Genomic DNA, 17,602 nt, shown 5'->3' with positions numbered 1-17,602 from the left:
TACAGGTGTGTGCCACCATGCTCAGACTTAGTCATTGGCCCAGCATACCCAGGGGAAGGGCTGGTGTGACATGCAGTACCGGGGATGGAACTCCAGCCCCTGTGCTTGCTTAAGCAGGTGCTTAGTCTGCTGAATATCTCGCTGGCCTCCAATTTCTTAATGGGTTCTGGTGAGCTCATTTGCCACTTGTCAGTTAATAGGCAAAAACTGGGTGATGAGCAATTATGCTTTCAAACAGAACTTGAAAATTCAGTAAGAAAGGCTATTCTTAGTAACAAAAGCCCTTCAAATTATAAAGATTTAGGGCTGGTGAGATGGCTCAGTGGTCTAAAGCACCTATTTAGAACAAGCTAAGCTAAGCAAAGCACAGAGACCGTGGTTCAATGCCCCAGCACCACATGCCAGCCAGCCCCTGCCCCCTGGTGGGCTGAGCTGGCCACACACACATAAAATGAATAAATAAATATTAAAAAAAAAGATTTAAATTTAGCAACATACCTATTATGATTTCGATCAGTACCAATAGGAGTCCTGCGCATGACGAGCTTAGCCCTGGCAATTCCTTCTTGGAAAGCCTTCTCAGCAGCAGCTTTGTGCTTCCGTATTCGTTCTTCTTCAGCTTCCCGTTCTAGTTTCACTAGCAAAGGTTAAAAAAAAAAAAGTGCCCAGTATAAAGGAGATATATACAACCCTTAAGCTTCCTTCTCTGAACTCTGTCACAATGCCATGAGGCAGTCCAATTCTATATGGTCCCCCTATATTCCTTAAATTTTCATTAAGTGTCACCCATCACAACCACTGAATCCTCAAAAAGGATGAAAAACCTAATAAAACAACTATTTCAAGATAAAACCTACCTAGGACTGAGGAACCTGACACTAATTCTCAACAGCCTTGATGACAAAAGAACAGAGAAGGCCAGGGATCAGATGCATGTGTGAACAATAATAATCAATGGTGGATTGCAGTGTAGTTCAGTGGTATAGCATTTTTATAAATCCCAATTCACTCCCAAGCACTCAAAAAGTCCACATTGAATAACATTATTCAGCATGTTATTATTGATAGAAAAAAAAAAACTTTACTGTTTCTGAATTTTTTTTTTATTTTATTAATTTTATTTCTGAATTTTCATTGCGAGTATATTGTACTCAGAGAAATTTCCCTCAACAATAAAAAGCCAAACAGTGTTACCTTTTAAGTTTCTAACTGTCACAAATTCTGCCATGGTAAGGTACACTGCTGTTTACAATGCTGAACTTTTTAAACTTTGATCCTCTGATGGTAACACCTACAATATTTGGTGAAAAAAATGGAAAGTGCATCTGTCAACAGAAGTTATTTTAAAAAATAAAACACGGCCAGGCGTGTTGGTGTGTGCTGGATCTCAACATTCAGGAGGCTGAAGCAGGAGAACTACTGTGAGTTCAAGCCTGGCCTAGACTAAATAATAAGTTCAAGGCCAGCCTTGAACTAATTACTTAGTAAAGGCTCTGTCTCAAAATTTAAAAAAAAAAAAAAAAAAAAAGACAGATAAACAAAAATTTATGACCCCTAATAGTCTTCTAGACTGATGAACTATGTCTATGAAAATGGTTATACAGACAACAGCACAAAGGTAAGAATAAAAGAGTAATGGATAAATTAAAATCAAGAAAAAAACTCATTCTCCTAAAACTATAAACATATCAATTTAGGGTAAACCACAAAGATCAAATCAGCGTTCTGAGAGGCATAGGCAAGATCACAAGTTTGAGGCCAATATGGAACACAGCAAGCCCTGGTCTGCCCTGCCCCCACTAAGGCTTGCACACATGGTGGCACATGCCTGTGTGTAATTCTTGTACTCAGGATGCTGAAGCAGAAGGACTTCAAGTTCCATCCCAATCTCAGCTGCTTGACAAGACTATCTCAAAATAAAAGGGCTGAGATGTAATTCAATGGTAGAGAAGACTGGATGTGAGTCCCCACGAAGATGGGGGTTTCCACAACACCAAATTTTTTTTTTTTTTTAAGACAGGGTCTCACTATGTAATTCAGAGTGGTTCTGAACTAGGTATAGGTAGCCTATAGCCTAGGCCAGCCTTGAACTCAGGGAGAACCTCTTGCTTGAGTCTCTGGGTGCTGGGATTATACACATGTACCATTATGTCTACATGCCTTTGGGGCAGGGACAGTGTCTTGCTATTTTTTCCAATAGAAAAGACACATAAATATAGAATGGGAGATGACAAAAAATCTTGGAAGTTAAGATTATAGAATGTAGGGGGTCAGGGAGATGGTTCAGTAGAGTAAGTGCTTGCCTGGCAAGCACAAGGTCCTGAGTTCAATCCCCAGTTCCATCAAAAAAATAAAAAGTACGTTTTACAAATAAATAATAAAAGGATATCCTGTAATCCCAGCACTCAAGAGGCTGAGGCAGGAGGACTATCATGAGTGTCCATGTCATAACATGTACTGGTATTTTGTTCTTTTGGGACTGAATAATACTGTGTAGTTTGGCCATATTTTGGCAAGCCAACCTGGGCTATATAAGGCAGTCTGAGCTACATAGTGAGTTGAAGGCCAGACTGAACTACATAGCAAAATCCTATCTAAAAAAGTAAATAAAAAAATTTAGGCTTCTGTCACAGCAATCACTGAAGAACAGTAGCCATGGCCCTACACTATCCCATGGCCGTGGGCCTCAACAAGGACCAAAGGTGACCAAGAATGTGAGCAAACTGAGGCACAGCCACAGTATCAGATGCCTCGCCAAACACACCAAGATCATGTGGGACATAATCTGGGAGGTATGTGGCTTTGTCCCCTAAGAATGACATGGAGCTGCTCAAGGTCTCCAAGGACAAATGTGCCCTCAAGTTCATCAAGAAAAGGGTGGAAAAGCACATCCATGCCAAGAGAAAATGTGAGGAGCTGAAAAACATGCTGGCTGCCATGAGGAAGGCAGCTGCCAAGAAGGACTGAGCCTCTCTGGAATAAAGCTTTGCAGATACAAAGTTTAAAAAACAAACAAATTTAATGAGCAAAAGAACTGAATTAACATTTTCCAAACAAATACAAATAGCCAACAGTCCATGGAAAAAATACTCAGGATTACTTACTAGTAACAGAGGAAATGAAAATCAAAATTACAATCACATCCACTAAGACATGTATAACCACAAAGAGAAATAGTAACAAGTGTTGGGAATGTAATCAGAATCCTGGAAGTTCCTCAAATAGTTAAACATGACCTCTTGACTCAGGAATTCCATTCCAATGTACCCCAAAGTATGAAAACACTTATCTGCACATAATTTTTTACACTGATGTTTGTAGTAGTACTATTCATATAACAGTCAACAGCAGTGTTATTAAATGATGAATGGCAAAAAAAAATAATCATATATATATATATATATATATATATGGTCAAACAACAGAATATTATTCAGTTCCCCCAAAGGACAAAACGCTAATACATGTTATAACATGGGCAAACTTTTAAATCATTACACTAACTGGAAGAAGTCAGAAATGAAAAGCCACGAATTATATGATTCCATTTGTAAGAAATATCCAGACTAGATAAATCCACTCAATACACTGGTGGCTGATCCCAAGGGGCTGAAGCTAGAGTCAGTGACATTCAGGGCTTCCTTGGGGGTGACAGAAATGTTTTATAAGTACATAGAGCAGACATCCTAAGACTGGCCTCTTTCATATGCCATACCGTTTTACAGATTGCAACATGGTTTAACCTCAGAAAATACTACAGGAAAAAAAGTTATTACAAAAACTACAAAGTGATCATATGATTGTATTGCAGGACACGTCTAGGCAAATTTAGAGATAGAATGTGGGACTGGTGGTGATGACTTAGGGCTAGGTGGGGTGGGTGGGTGAAACAGTGTATGGACTTCCTTCTGAAGTGATAGATATGTTATAAAATTGTGGAAGTGAGGCATAGTGGACCACACCTGCAATCCCAGCACTTAGGAGACTGAGGCAGTAGTTCAAGGCTGCCAAATTCAAGGACAGCCTGGGCCGCTTTTAAGACTAAACTGGAATACATACCAAGAACCTGTCTCAAAAAAGTTTTGTGCCAGTGATTACACATGTAATTGTGAGTATATATAAATACATATACTTTAAAAAAGCATATGAATTTATATAAATAATTAAATACATGTACTTCTAAGAAGCTTATGTGGGTTTGGTTCCTTACTAAGACTCCAACATCAGATTAATTTATCATTAACTGCAGAAATCCATGCTAAACATTTCTCCTAAAACATGCCCTAGGGTTGGGGTTGTATGCAGCTCACTAGCAAAACACTTACCTACCATATACAATGCCCTGATTTCAACCCTCAGCAGCACTTCTCCCCTGTCTCTCAAACAAATAAAACCTAGTCAGTGCTGGGCTATTATAGAAATAAGTGACCAGTTAAGACAAACATGAGACCCTGTCGTTACTGTGGTGTTCTTCTACTATCCTCCCAGCATAGAATTTTACCTTTCATTTCTCTTTCCTGGATTTCCCGTTCCCTCTTAGCTTGCAGGGCAAGCAGTCTTCTGCTCTTCACAGCACTAATCATATCTTCAGCTTCCATAACTACTTGGGGCTCAAACTTCACAATTTCTTTCTTCCTATCAGTTTTGCCTAACCCATTTTCCTCTTTGCCATTTTCTTTATTTCTGGCTTCCATTTCTTTCCGTTTCTGTTTTTCTGCCCTCTTCTTATCATTCTCCTCCTTTAACACAGCAAGTCGCTCCTTCCACAACTCTGCAGACATCTGCTGTCTGGTCTCCATGTGGTCTTGGACTGAATATGTCATGAGAATCCGGTGGCACAGCGCTGTCAAGATCTGTAGCTTCTCCTCTGATGTTAACTCAAAAAATTCAGAGGTCTCTAGCTTTTCTAAGAACTCATCTTGTACCTCATTGTCCTCAAAGGGTGCTGAATCCTTATTGTCATCTGTGTCTGAACCCTCACTTTCCTCCTGGGCATCAGATCTGCGCAAGCAGAGCCGCACCAGCTCTGAAACAGAATGTAGAGTGAGAGGGATTTCTGACAGCTTCATCCCCAATTCACCATAGTCTTCTGCTATTTCATCTTGCAGTAAGGTCTGGAGCAAGATGACCAACACTCTGTTCAGGTACAAAAAGCCACCCTTATCCGCACTCAAGGCTTCCATGAGGGACACAGCAGTAATGGGATACTGAGCATCTGGTAGGAGAAGCCCAGAATAACAGCTCAAGAACTCTACCACCAGGGCCACATCCCCAAAGAGGGTGTTAGGCAGCCCCTCAGGGGTATCCACCAACCGAAACGCTGGAAGGTTTTTGCCAGCTAACTCTTGGTCCTCATATCGCTTCTGTTTTTCTAACTTCTCAAGCATTTCTTTCTGTCTACGTTCTTTGGCTTTTTCCTTTAACTTTTCTTTCAGCTCCTGTCGTTTCTTTTTCAAGTATTCTTTCCGCTGCTCTTCAGACATAGAGGCCCACTTCTTTTTATGCTCAAGAAGCTCATAGCGTTTCTGAACAATAGTCCGCAATTCCTCTGGGAGACGAGCTCGATCCTCGCTAGAGAGAAGGCGAGCTGTTTTAGAGATAACACAAGAGAGGGCACCTTTCTTGTCTTCTCTATCTTTGTTTTCTTTGTAATAGGCAATCAGGTGTAGAGCAGCAGGAGGAAGGTGTTTATGAGGTTTGCTAGAGGACCGAGGCGTGCCCCCAGAGTTCCGTGGGGCTCGTGTCATCTTCTGAGTTCCTTTAGCCATATCCAACAAAGTCATCTGCTTCATTTTGGTCTTAGGAGTCTTTAAACCCTTTTTGGGAGATTTAGAGTTCCCTGTAGATTTCTGTCCATTCAGGATGCCTTTGCTTCTGCCCTTTGCCTTCAAAGGTTTGTCACTGTGCTTCCCTGGTTTCTTGGCAGGTGGGCCTTTCTTAGGAATGTGAAAGTCAGAGTGCAGCTTACTGGGTGACATCATCTTCATCACTTCTTCCAGATGTTCTTCTGGAGACTTGGAGTTCTTTGAGTTCTTCATTTTGAGTGGTGAACCACTCAATGATTTCTTCAAGTGTACATGACACCATAACTTAGGATTTAGTGGTGAACTCAGAGAAGAATTGTCTGCCTTAGATTTCTTTGAGGGTTTCCTGTCCGGGGATGCAGTATTCTTCCTCTTAGTAGAAGGGTTCAGAGTCATGTACTAGAATTTAAGAACAGGAATAAAATTCATTTTAAACTCATTTAAAGAAGTAATAATTATTTTAAAGGCTCTCTTCCTTAGGTAAAGTCACATACTCATTTTTCTTCAGACATTGTATCCCCAGAAAGGGAGTGAAGCGTGATGTTACCTATTTTTTTTTTCCTCTATCAATACAAAATTCTCAGGCTGGCTAGATAGCTCAGCGGACTAAAGTGCCTGCTTAGGCAGGCACAGGGACCAGGGTTCAATCCCCTGCCTGCCCTGCTGGCCTCGCCTCGCCCCCAGGGCGTACTGAGACTGGGAATGGTGGTGCAAGCCTATAATCCCTCCTGGGGAGGCTGAACACAGGACAGTCACTATAAATCCGATCTGTGTCGTGAAAGCCTGTAGGCCCTGTACTAAAAAAAAAGTAAATGCAATACAGAATTCTCTTGTTAGCCAGACGAAAAGACAAATATAGCCAAACACAGAAGCACACACCTATAATCTGAGCACGTGGGAGGCTGAGGTAGGAGGATTACTGCAAGTCTGAGGCCAGCCTGGGCTATATAATAAGCTTTATTTTTTTTCTTTTGCGGACCTGGGGATTGAACTCAGACCCTTGCACTTGCCACTGAGCCATCTCCCCAGCCCCAGTAAGTTTTTTTTTTTTAATCATTTCTTTATTTATATATTTAGTACAAGGTTTCACTACACAGTTTAGATTCGTAGTGCTACTCCTGTCTCAAGCCTCCCCAGTGCGGGGATTATAGGCATATGCCACTACGCCTTGTTTCTGGGCCTGCATGGCGCACCCAGGATTCCAAGGTTGGTATGGCATGCAGTACTGGGGATTGAACCTGGTCTTTGGGCTTGACAGGCAGGCACTTACATTGGTAAGCTATCTCACCAGCCCTATGGAGTGAATTTTAATGTCAGCCTAAATTGCACAGCGAGATCCTCTCTCAAAAAAACAAAAAACAGAGACTAGGCATGGTGGCACACACCTGTAATTCCAGCTCTTGGGAGGCTGTATACAGGTGGATTACTACAAGTCCAATCTAGTAGTGAGACCCTGAACACCCTGTTCACCCTTCCCTAAAATACAAAATAAAATTCTTCACTGCTCAGTGCAAACACCCTAAACTCAATTCCCCAGTTCTTTTGCAGGGCTTGGGGAGGGCTTACCACCACCTGTAATTTTAATGCTTTAAAAAATATAGTTACATGGGGGAAAGTTCATAATTAAAACTAGATAATCTTTAGAATATTTGACTTCTAGTACCCAAGGCAACTATGCATGTAAGTCACACGCAGAAACTCCAGGTGTTCAACAGACAGGACTACCTTGAAAAACTTAACACATCAATAGCTTGGATGTGTGGGCAGGACAAGCTAATGTAAAATGAAATTGTAGAAAAAAAAACAGAGATTGTAGAATATAAAAGGCTAAGTTCCTAAAAAAGACAACAGGGAAATAACTAAAGCAAAAGAAATAGAGATAACACAGAATAATATCTATGTTCTTGTTAGGAGTAAAGCAAATCAGTTTATTAAAATTTTACAGGCTGGGGCCTGGGAAGATAGTTCAGCGGTCTAAGCGCCTGCCTGGCAAGCACAAGGACCCAAGTTTGATCCCTGGTACCGCATGCCATGCTGCCCTGGAACTGGGCGGGGTGGTGCCCACCTGTAATCCCCATGCCAGGGAGGCTGAGACAGGAGGATCACTACAAGTCTGAACAGTGTAATGAAACCCTGTATCATATAAATAAATAAATTTTTTTTAAAAAAAAAACTTATATTCCTTGGCAAGCACAAGGGCCTGAGTTCAATCCCCGATTCCACAAAAAAAAAAGAAAGAAAAAAAAAATTTACAGGCTGCACTACAATGCCAACCAACATTGAAACACTAAAGACAAAAATATCAAGAGAAACATCTCAGAACCACAACATAAAAAGTAGAAACAGCTGGGAGTGGTGGTGCACACCTGTAATCCCAGCACTCAAGGCTGAGGCAAGAGGATCACTGAGTTCGAGACCAGTCTGGGTATAAAGTGAGCCCAAGGCCAGCCTGAACTGCATAGCAAGACCCTGTCTCAAAAAGAAAAAAAGTAGAAATAAATTAAATCATTCTTCTAGCTCAATTCTCAAAATTTATTTTTTTTTTATTTTTTATTTTTTTGGTGAAACCGGGATTGAACTCAGGCCCTTATGCTTACCACGGAAGCGCTTGTGCTACTGAGTCATCTCCCCAGCCAAAATTCTCGAACTTTAAAAACTAAACTCTCTTTTAAGAATTCTAAGTACATGCAGATTATGGCTCTTCTAGCTGACTGGTTTGAGTCTTGTCTCTTCTCCCAGTACTGAGGATTGAACCCCAAGCCTATGCACTGAGCCTTTTTTATCTTGAGACACAGTCTTGCTAAATTGACTGGTGGGACTTTAATTTGGGATCCTTCTGCCTCAGCCTCCGACAGCACTTGGATTACAGACACTGTCCATCCACATCCAGTTTTCTGTTTTTTTGGCTGGCTCAGCCGCTCTGAAGGTGGGGCTGGTGTGGCATGTGGTGCCACCGTGGTCCCTTGTGCTTGCCTGAGCAGGCGCTTTAGACCTCTGAGCTATCTTGCCGGCCCCCCAACACCCAGTTTTGTTGACTTTATTGTCTGATTAAACCTGGAAGTTTGGTTCCCCAAAGATCCTCAGGGTAGGATAAGAAAGTGGTCTTAATTATTTGCAAAACATAAAACTCCAAGCACACCTCCATAGACTCTTCCCGACTATAGAATTTCCTGGTTCTAGTTTCCAAGAACTAAATTTTATAGTGGCTCCTCACTGACAACACTATCAGCATTTCAAAGAGAAAAGTATTTCAGAAACTATCCTACAAATCACTAACAAAAAACGTTAGCCTTGGAAAATCTTCACAGTACAGACATCCATACACACGCATTTTATATTGCTCAGAATAGCAGTTATATACTTAAAAGTTTATCCTGAAATGAAATTAATCACTAAGAAGATTACTGCAAGACTAAGTTTAATTTTGGCATTTAAAATAGGTATTTAATAATTAAAATTTGTAATACTGGGACATTTCTTAATTTACTGATTATATCTCTAAAAAATTTCTAATTTAGATATAGTACTATGAAAAAGTAAACATTAGGTGGATGACTTGGCCATGAAAGAGTGTACCCATCCAATATTTTTTTTTTTTTTTTGTAGAACCGGGGATTGAACTCAGATCCTTGCGTTTGCCAGTCAAGCACTTATCCTACTAAGCCATCTCCCCAGCCCCCATCCAATATTTTTTAATTAGAGATAATATATAATTTATTTTTGCCAAGCCTCACAGTGTAATTTTTTTTTCTGAAAAATGAAAGAAATTAACTCACCCAACCCCCTCCCAACAGGCTGGCTCCCTGCGAGAGCAGTCCTTCAGTAACTGGATCATCTCAGCATGGGGCATGCTGGGTAGTCACAGCCAAATGGGAGCTGGCATGGCTGGACTCAAGGGGATCTGAAAAAGTATATAAAACCACTTATGTGCTAAGGGTCTCCCCTATCCACCACTCAGCACAATTAATCCACTAGATTGGTATATAGGGAAGGAGAAAAGAATGGGTACCTAAAACAGCAGTATTAAAATTTTTTGGCAAAGGCCCTTCCCTAGTCGTCAAATAGGTAAAAACATCTATGAAATCTTCAACAATATGGGAGGCACACAGAAAAAAAAACAAAAACAAACTAAAAATGGAAAATTTTTTTACAGTTCAGACCCTGAATTTCTTTTTTTAAAGTGCATTTAGTATAGGGTCTACAGGGCCTCATTACACAGATTGAACTCGTAGTGTTTCTCCTGTTTTTAGCCTCCCAAGCCTTGGAATTACAGAAGCGCACTACCACACCCAGTCTCAATAGCTGTTTTAACGCACTCCGGGGGTGGGGCTGGCCTGCTACAGATCAATGTCCCTGCATCTGCCCAAGCAGGTGCTTTAATCCGCTGTAGACCTTGAATTTCAATTAACAATGAATAGTAGAATCTGTTGGGGAGTCTATATTCTGAGTCTTGTACTTAACTCTTGACATTCACTTATGATAACATGCCAACAGCTTGAGGGCAATATTCACATGGAAGGATTTTTATTTATTTATTTTTTGGCTGGCTCTACCTGTCTTCAGGGCAGGTCTGGTAAGGCATGTGGATCTGGGGATCAAACCATGGTCCCCTGCACCTAATATTCACATGAGTTTACCACAAATCCCTTCTGTATATCTATACAAATTATTAGGATAAGAATTGTATTTTTAAACAAGAGCTTGCCTGGCAAGCGCAAGGGCCTGAGTTCAATCCCCAGTTCCACAAAAAAAAAAAAAAAAAAGAATTATATTTGTAAATGTGTATCACAAGCAATTAAACTAAATTATGTCATGTCACCTAATTTGATCCTTTGAGATTAACGAATTTAATTTTGTAGTAATTCTACTTTTAAAAACCTGAATCTAACCATGAGGAAACAAATCCATTCAATAAAATAACTGGCTTGTATTATTTTAAAATGCCATGGTCTTAGTGGGGAAAAAGTGACACACACCTGCAATCTCAACAGTCTCAGGAGACTGAGGCAAAAGGATCACTACTAGTATGAGATCATTCTAAGCTACACAGTGAGTTTGTGGCTAACTTGGGCTAACCAGTCAGATTCTGTCTCAAAACAAAACAAAAACCAAACCCAACCCAACCCAACCCAGGTTGGGCCAGGGATATAGCTCAGTGGCCCAAGTGCCTTCCTAGAAAACACAAGGGCCTGTGTTCAAGTCCCAGTACAAAAAATAAAATAAAATAAAATAAAATAAAAAATAAGGTAAGGTTTTGAAAGACAAACAAAAACTAGTCAGGAACTATTCCTGATTAAGAGAGACCAAAGAGTAAAATACAAAATAACTCATGATACTACACTGAATCCTACTAAAATCAAAATAATTTTCTGGATAAAAGGGGGTTTCGATTTTGCTTGAAAACTGGTGAAATTTGAGTGAGAACTATATATTAGATCAGTGATGGTGAACCTTTTAGAGCTTTTAATGGTAACCAACAGCAGATTATGGCACAAATGCCACAGGTTCACACCACCAGATTAGGTAATAGATCCACTTCTTGTTCAATTCTTGATTTTGATAACTGTATTGTAGTCCATTTAGCAAATATCCTTATTTCTTTTTTTTGCAGAACCGGGGATTGAACTCAGATCCTTGAGTTTGCCAGTCAAGCGCTTATCCTACTGAGCCATCTCCCCGGCCCCTTAATATCCTTATTTTTAAGACTTGCATATTCATGTATTTTGTACAACAGCATTCTAATTTGTAACTTACTAAGTTATGGAAAAGGTTAATATTTGAGGAGTATAACTGAAGAGCACATACAAATTCTTTAATAGTGTTTTGAAAAATCTGTAGGAAATTACTTCAAAATAAAATGTCGGGCTGAGGAGATAGCAATCTAAGCGCATGCCTGGAAAGTGCAAGGACACAAGTTCAATCCTAGCTATCGCATGCTGTGCCAGCCCCAGAACCAGGTGTGGTAGCGCACACTTGTAATCCTAGCACTAGGGAGGTTGAGACAGGAGGATCACTACAAGTCTGAACTGCATAGTGAGACCCTACACTAGACACACAGACCAAAAAAAAACCACAGACAGTTTTTAAATGAATTAAGAACAACGATAAATTAGTCTAAAATTTATCTTCATCTTCTAACTTTGCTAAAAGACTTCTAAAACTATAACTCAAATTTATGGGGGCTGGGGAGATAGCGCAACAGCCTAAGTTCCTGCTTGGCAAGCGCAAGGTCATGAGTTGGACCCCAGTACCAAAAAAACAACAAAAAATTTATAGAGACTACTATAAGAAAACACTAGGGCCAGGGAGATAGCTCAGTAGAATAAGCACTTGTCTGGCAAGCACAAGGTCCTGAGTTCAATCCCTGGTACCGCAAAAAAAATAAAGAAAAGAAAAAAAGAAACAAAACATTGGGGCTGCTGTGTATAACAAAACTGAAATGGACCACTAAAATGGCAGAATTCAACCTAGGTAATATTATCTTATCAAATTGTCTTATAAATCATTCCTCTAAGTCATCAGGTCTACAAAAAATTATGCTATCCTTATAATCCAACTGTCAATGGCTTTTTTTTTTTCCCTAGAAAAATGAAAATCCTTCAAGACTTAAGCATCTAGGCATGGTGAGCCACACCTATAATTTCAGCTAGCCAAGAGGCTAAGTCATGAGGATTCCAAAAGACCCTGGCTCAAAAAGAAATTTAAAAAGGGGTGTGGGGGGGCCCAGATAGCTCAGCAGACTAAAGCACCTGTCTAGGCAGGTACAGCAACCAGGGTTCATCCCCAGAGCCAGTGCCAGCCCCGCCCCCAGGGTACACTGAGCCAATAATTGAGAGTGGGATAGTGGCACGAACCTGTAATCCCAGAATTTGAGGCTGAAAACAGGAGGATTATTTTGAGTCCAATCTGTGTAGTGAGCCTCTGTAGACCATGTACTAAACAATTAAAATAAACAGGGGTGGGGATGTAGCTCAGTGCTCTGAGATACAGACAGACACATACACAGACAGATTAGCAGCATGTATCTATTAAAAGCAATGTACTGTGCCATAATTACAAGATAAAAAATGATTTCTTAGTCTCAAGTAATTTATATTCTCAAGTAATTTATATTTAAGAGCTTATGAGACAACACCCTCAGCAGCAGCAGCACACTACACTCTACTCAGATAACTGCAAAATCATTGTACTTATATGTAAATTTTCCTCTCTCCCACCTATGGCTCTCTATCTATCAAGTCCTTTGCTAAGAACTTGCTGCTCCATCCACAGTGACTGTGTTCATTTCATTTTATTTTTTGCAGAACTGGGGATTGAACTCAGGCCCTTACGCTTGCCAGGGAAGCACTTATTCCACTGAGCCATCTCCCTGGCTCAACTGTATTCAATAGCCTGACAAAACAGTAATAAAACCACAAGAGGACTCAGAAAATATTACGTGCCCTTGAGGAAAATAAATCATATGTGATCAACTTTAACCCTCAATAAATTATATTAAATTAAATCACTGTTTCATGGTCTGTCTGTGCCCTTCCACTATGTTCTACTGGCAATGCTGGTGCCCTGCTGACAATCTAGGTCAGTGGTGGCAAACCTATGACATGCATGTTATTTGCTTTGCTTTTAAGATGGAAGATGTCAGTTAACGTATGTCTTTTTTCTAAACTAAAACCTCAGTAGTATTCTAGTTTAATTCTAGTGTTGGCACTTTGTGATAAGCAGGCGTGAGGTTGCAGTTTAGGCACTTGTCTCTAAAAGGTTTGCCATCACTGATCTAGGTTCAAGGCCAGTCTGAACTACATAGTGGGGCTAGGGAGATGGCTCAGTGGAATAAATGTTTCCCTGGCAGACACAAGGGCCTGAGTTCAATCCCCAGTTCCAGGAAAAAAAAAAAGAAAGAAAGAAAGAAAGAAAATGAACTACATAGTGAATCCCGTCTCAAAAAAGACCAAAAACAAAAACACATTCTAAAGATCAAATGAGATGAATCAAGAGAAAAATAACATACTAAGCAGATAATTGCTAACTTTTTCTACTACATGTCACAAAACATAATACATGTTCCATGTTTTTCTCAAGGCTACCAGTATATTTAATCATTTTGTCTGATATACAAAACCAATTTTCACTGTAAATATTACATGTATATAGCTTTTAAAGTACGCAAACAAAAAAATAAATCAAGCTGGGTGTGAAAGTACATGCTTGTAATCCCAGCACTCTAGGAAGCTGAGGCAAGATTATAAATTTAATTCCAACCTAGACAATTTATTGAGAGATGTCTCAGTATAATACAAGGGCTGGGGATGTAAGTATAAAGGCACTGGGTTCAATTTCCAGTACTTCAAAAATAAATAAATCAAAGTAGGAGCTATTCCCCCATTCCCACATGCTGTGCTGGCCCCACCCCTGGGAGGCATTGAGCCAGCGACAGAGTCCAGGCATAGAGGCCAGTGCTGGGGAAGGTAAAACAAGAGGTTCACTACAAGTCTGAGTTGCACAGTGAGACCCTCAACTAAAATACATAAAATGGGAAAAAAAAAAAAAAAAAATGGGAAAAAAAAAAAAAAAAAAAAAAAAAAACCACAAAGGAGGAGCTATTCAATGTGACCTTTCCCCTTTAGTCACATAACTCACCTATAAAAAACTACACAGATATCTGGACATTTCTAAATTCATTATCTGACATCTGAATTCGAATTTATGAATCTAATCCTACTGGAGTTACCAGAGAAAATAAAGTCATTCTCTTGTTCAAAAATTAACAGTAACTGGGATAGGGATGTAACTCAGTGGCATAGCCTGACAAGTAGGGGCCCTGAGTTTGATTGTGGGTACCCAGAATGGAGCAAGATCAAAAATTAATAATGACCTTACCTTATATGGATCCAGTAAAAAGTCACTGAATTTGCTAGGCAGGGAATATTTCTTTACCAATTCATCTTCTACCACCCAAGGTGCATTCTCACCAGCACCAGCACGTAAGGCATTGTGCCGTATAAAATATCGCAGTATCTCTTTATTTGGTGGGCGCTCTGTACGAATCAAGCTGTCTGCTGGCACGTTACTGATAATCTAGTGAGATAAGAAGCAATAACTCATTACTGAGATAAACAATTAACCAATGAGAACAAAAATATACCTCTCCAAAACCTTCAGTTAGATCTATAAAACAGGGTTACAAATTAGAAAGGCAGAAACATTTCAGACACAGAACATAAAGTCATCATTAACTGCTTAAAACAGCAAAAAGAAAAAAAAAAAAATGAGGGATTATTACCTACAGGCCTATCGACAAGGGATTCACTTTAAAAATTAATATATACAGATACAGTATTATTAAAATGCAACTGTTTTGGCCTTAGAACAATGATTTACAAGAAGTTTCCACCATCGAATTTAGGTATCCATTTACATTTTTAGAAAGTTCCCTATATAATCTGAGACTTAGCTGCTGCTTCTATGAAAGGGTTATCTATGAAGACAAAATGGTAACTGCTCTCCAAATCATTCCCACCCCTGCTCTTTCTATCCATAACCAAGATTCTAGCCACCTGAGTAGGAACATTAAAAAAAATAAGCTATATTTCTTAAAAATGTAATAATGAAACATAATTATTTTATATACCACCAAGAAAAAATTCTTGCCAACTACTTTTTTTTCGTCTTTCTAAGACAGGGTTTCGCTATGCAGTTCAGGCTGGCCTTGAACTCCCAATGATCCTCCTTCCTGAGCTAAGACTGGGATTACAGGTGTGGACCACGATGCCCATGCCCAGCAGTGCCAACTGCTTTTGGGGATGTACCCTGATTGTGGAAATAAGACATGCAGCTCATCAGTAGGGCAGTTGTGCACCATGTGCAGGATCCTCAACTGGATCTCCAGCCACTCAAAACACAAATAACAAAAACTAAGCATTTTAAGATCAATAAAATATACAGCATTTAGTATCTACTATTGTAGGGTATCAGCTTGTAGTTTTGCAAGCCTCCTTGTGAGAGTGGTAATTTAGTTGACTTAGCTTCTAAGTTTAATTATATTAAATTGCTTTACTTTTAAATGAGAAACTATCTCCTTGTGAAATTTATAACTTCTAAGAATGTAATTTTTAACTGAATTAGAAGCCCAATTGTGAAAGTACTACTGCCCCTTAGAAATTCAAATAAACAAAAGAAAAGCCAGCCATTTCCTAGGGAGGAAAAACATACAATTTAACTAAAAGTCATAATTACCCACACTAAAACACCCACTTAAATTTTGTTGGATAAAGACATTTACTTATATTTTTCTTTAGAATTCTCTCCAAGAAAACTAACCCTATATATTTTCTTAAACATTTATCACATATTGGAGATTTTAGTGTATAATTACTAACTAACCTTGTCTTCATTTTGTAGTTTCACATCATATTTGTGTGGCAGAAACTTTGGAGGTGCCCATTTCCTTTCTCCTTTTTTTAATGATGTAGGAAGTTTTCGTGGTGATCTACGTGCTCTGTCATCTAAGAAAAATCAATAGAAAACTAGTAAAAAAATACTTCATTTAATTCTATCCATGCATTCACAAATAATAACCTCACCAAACACCTATTCTGCACCAGCCTCTGAATGATATGGCGCAAAGCTTATATCATAAGCTAAGCCAAGGAGCTAAAGTCTATAGGGGAATAACAAGTAAATAATTACAATGCCATAGTGTAAATACTAGAAATACTAATCTATAGTTGAAAAATAATAAAGTTGGAAAACAAGAATCCAAAAAGACAGATACAGTGGTCCATAAACCCAGCTATTCAGGAGGCAGACAAGAGGATCATAAGCTTAAAGCCAACTTAAGCAACATGGTGAGATTGTCTCAAAACAAAAACAAAAATTACAGAGAGACTTAATAAAAAAAAAAAAAGACTATTTAATGTAGAAAGGGAGGAATGAGCACAACTCAGAGACTGCAAGATATGTGCCATGGGTGGGTATGATGTACTTAGTGTAGTCAAAAATCAGACTGAGGGGCTGGAGAGATAGCTTGGTGGTGTAAGTGCCTGCCTAGCAAGCACAAGAACCTAGGTTCAATCCCCAGCACTGCATGCTGTGTACCAAATAAATAAATAAAGGTTTAAAAAAAAAAAAAAAATCAGACTGAGAAGGTAAGCCACACCCAGGTTTACATAAGACCTCATGTATTTTGTAAAGAGGATGAAATTTGCCCTATGAGCACTAGACAACCAAAGGAAGATTTTCAGCCTAATAATATGTATGTTCTGGAAAGATCATGGGGCAGGGGATGTGACACTAACGAAAAAGAAAAGCCAGGTGTGGTGATGTTTGCTTGTAAAACCTAGCAGTTAGGAGGCTAAAGCAGGAAGATGAATCATTGAGAATTTAAGGCCAGCCTGGCTACAAAGTGAATTCAAGGTCAGCCTGAACTACACAGTGAGACCCTGTTCTCAAAAGACCAACAAAATAATAACAATAATAGTAACAATAACAACTGAATGAGAATAAAGGAGCATACAATATTCATCTAGGAGATAGGCTTGGTTACCAAGAACATGTGGAAAAGTAAAGGTTTCCAAGTTTTCTGCCTCAGAGAGCGTGTAGATGGCCTCATTATCCCAAGTAAGAATGCAGGGCGCCAGGGAGATGGCTCAGTAGAATAAGCGCTTCCCTGGCAAGCCCAAGGGTCTGAATTCAATCCCCAGTTCCACCAAAAAAAAAAAAAAGAAGAAGAAAGAAGGAAGAAGGAAGAAGGAAGAAGAAGGAAGAAGAAGGAAGAAGAAGAAGGAAGAAGAAGGAAGAAG

At 39.4% G+C, this 17,602-nt stretch overlaps 1 protein-coding gene and 1 pseudogene across 1 annotated transcript in view; one reads left to right on the top strand and one right to left on the bottom strand.

The window, feature by feature from the left end:
- The window catches only part of Baz1b (bromodomain adjacent to zinc finger domain 1B), an 80,533-nt gene that overhangs the window by 31,077 nt on the left and 31,854 nt on the right, over positions 1-17,602 (bottom strand). Inside the window, exons 5-8 of the mRNA XM_023714412.1 lie at positions 16,185-16,306; positions 14,682-14,879; positions 4,502-6,203; positions 499-637 (exon numbers count right to left, since the gene is read on the bottom strand). Of these exons, the coding sequence (XP_023570180.1) occupies positions 499-637; positions 4,502-6,203; positions 14,682-14,879; positions 16,185-16,306 (2,161 nt within the window). The remainder of the gene's footprint in view (positions 1-498; positions 638-4,501; positions 6,204-14,681; positions 14,880-16,184; positions 16,307-17,602) is intronic.
- Positions 2,656-2,967, top strand: LOC111816589 (annotated as a pseudogene).

This window comes from Octodon degus, unplaced genomic scaffold, assembly GCF_000260255.1.
Source record: "Octodon degus isolate 3935 unplaced genomic scaffold, OctDeg1.0 scaffold00035, whole genome shotgun sequence".
NCBI lineage: Eukaryota > Metazoa > Chordata > Mammalia > Rodentia > Octodontidae > Octodon > Octodon degus.
This window is presented reverse-complemented; position numbering and strand designations above follow the sequence as displayed.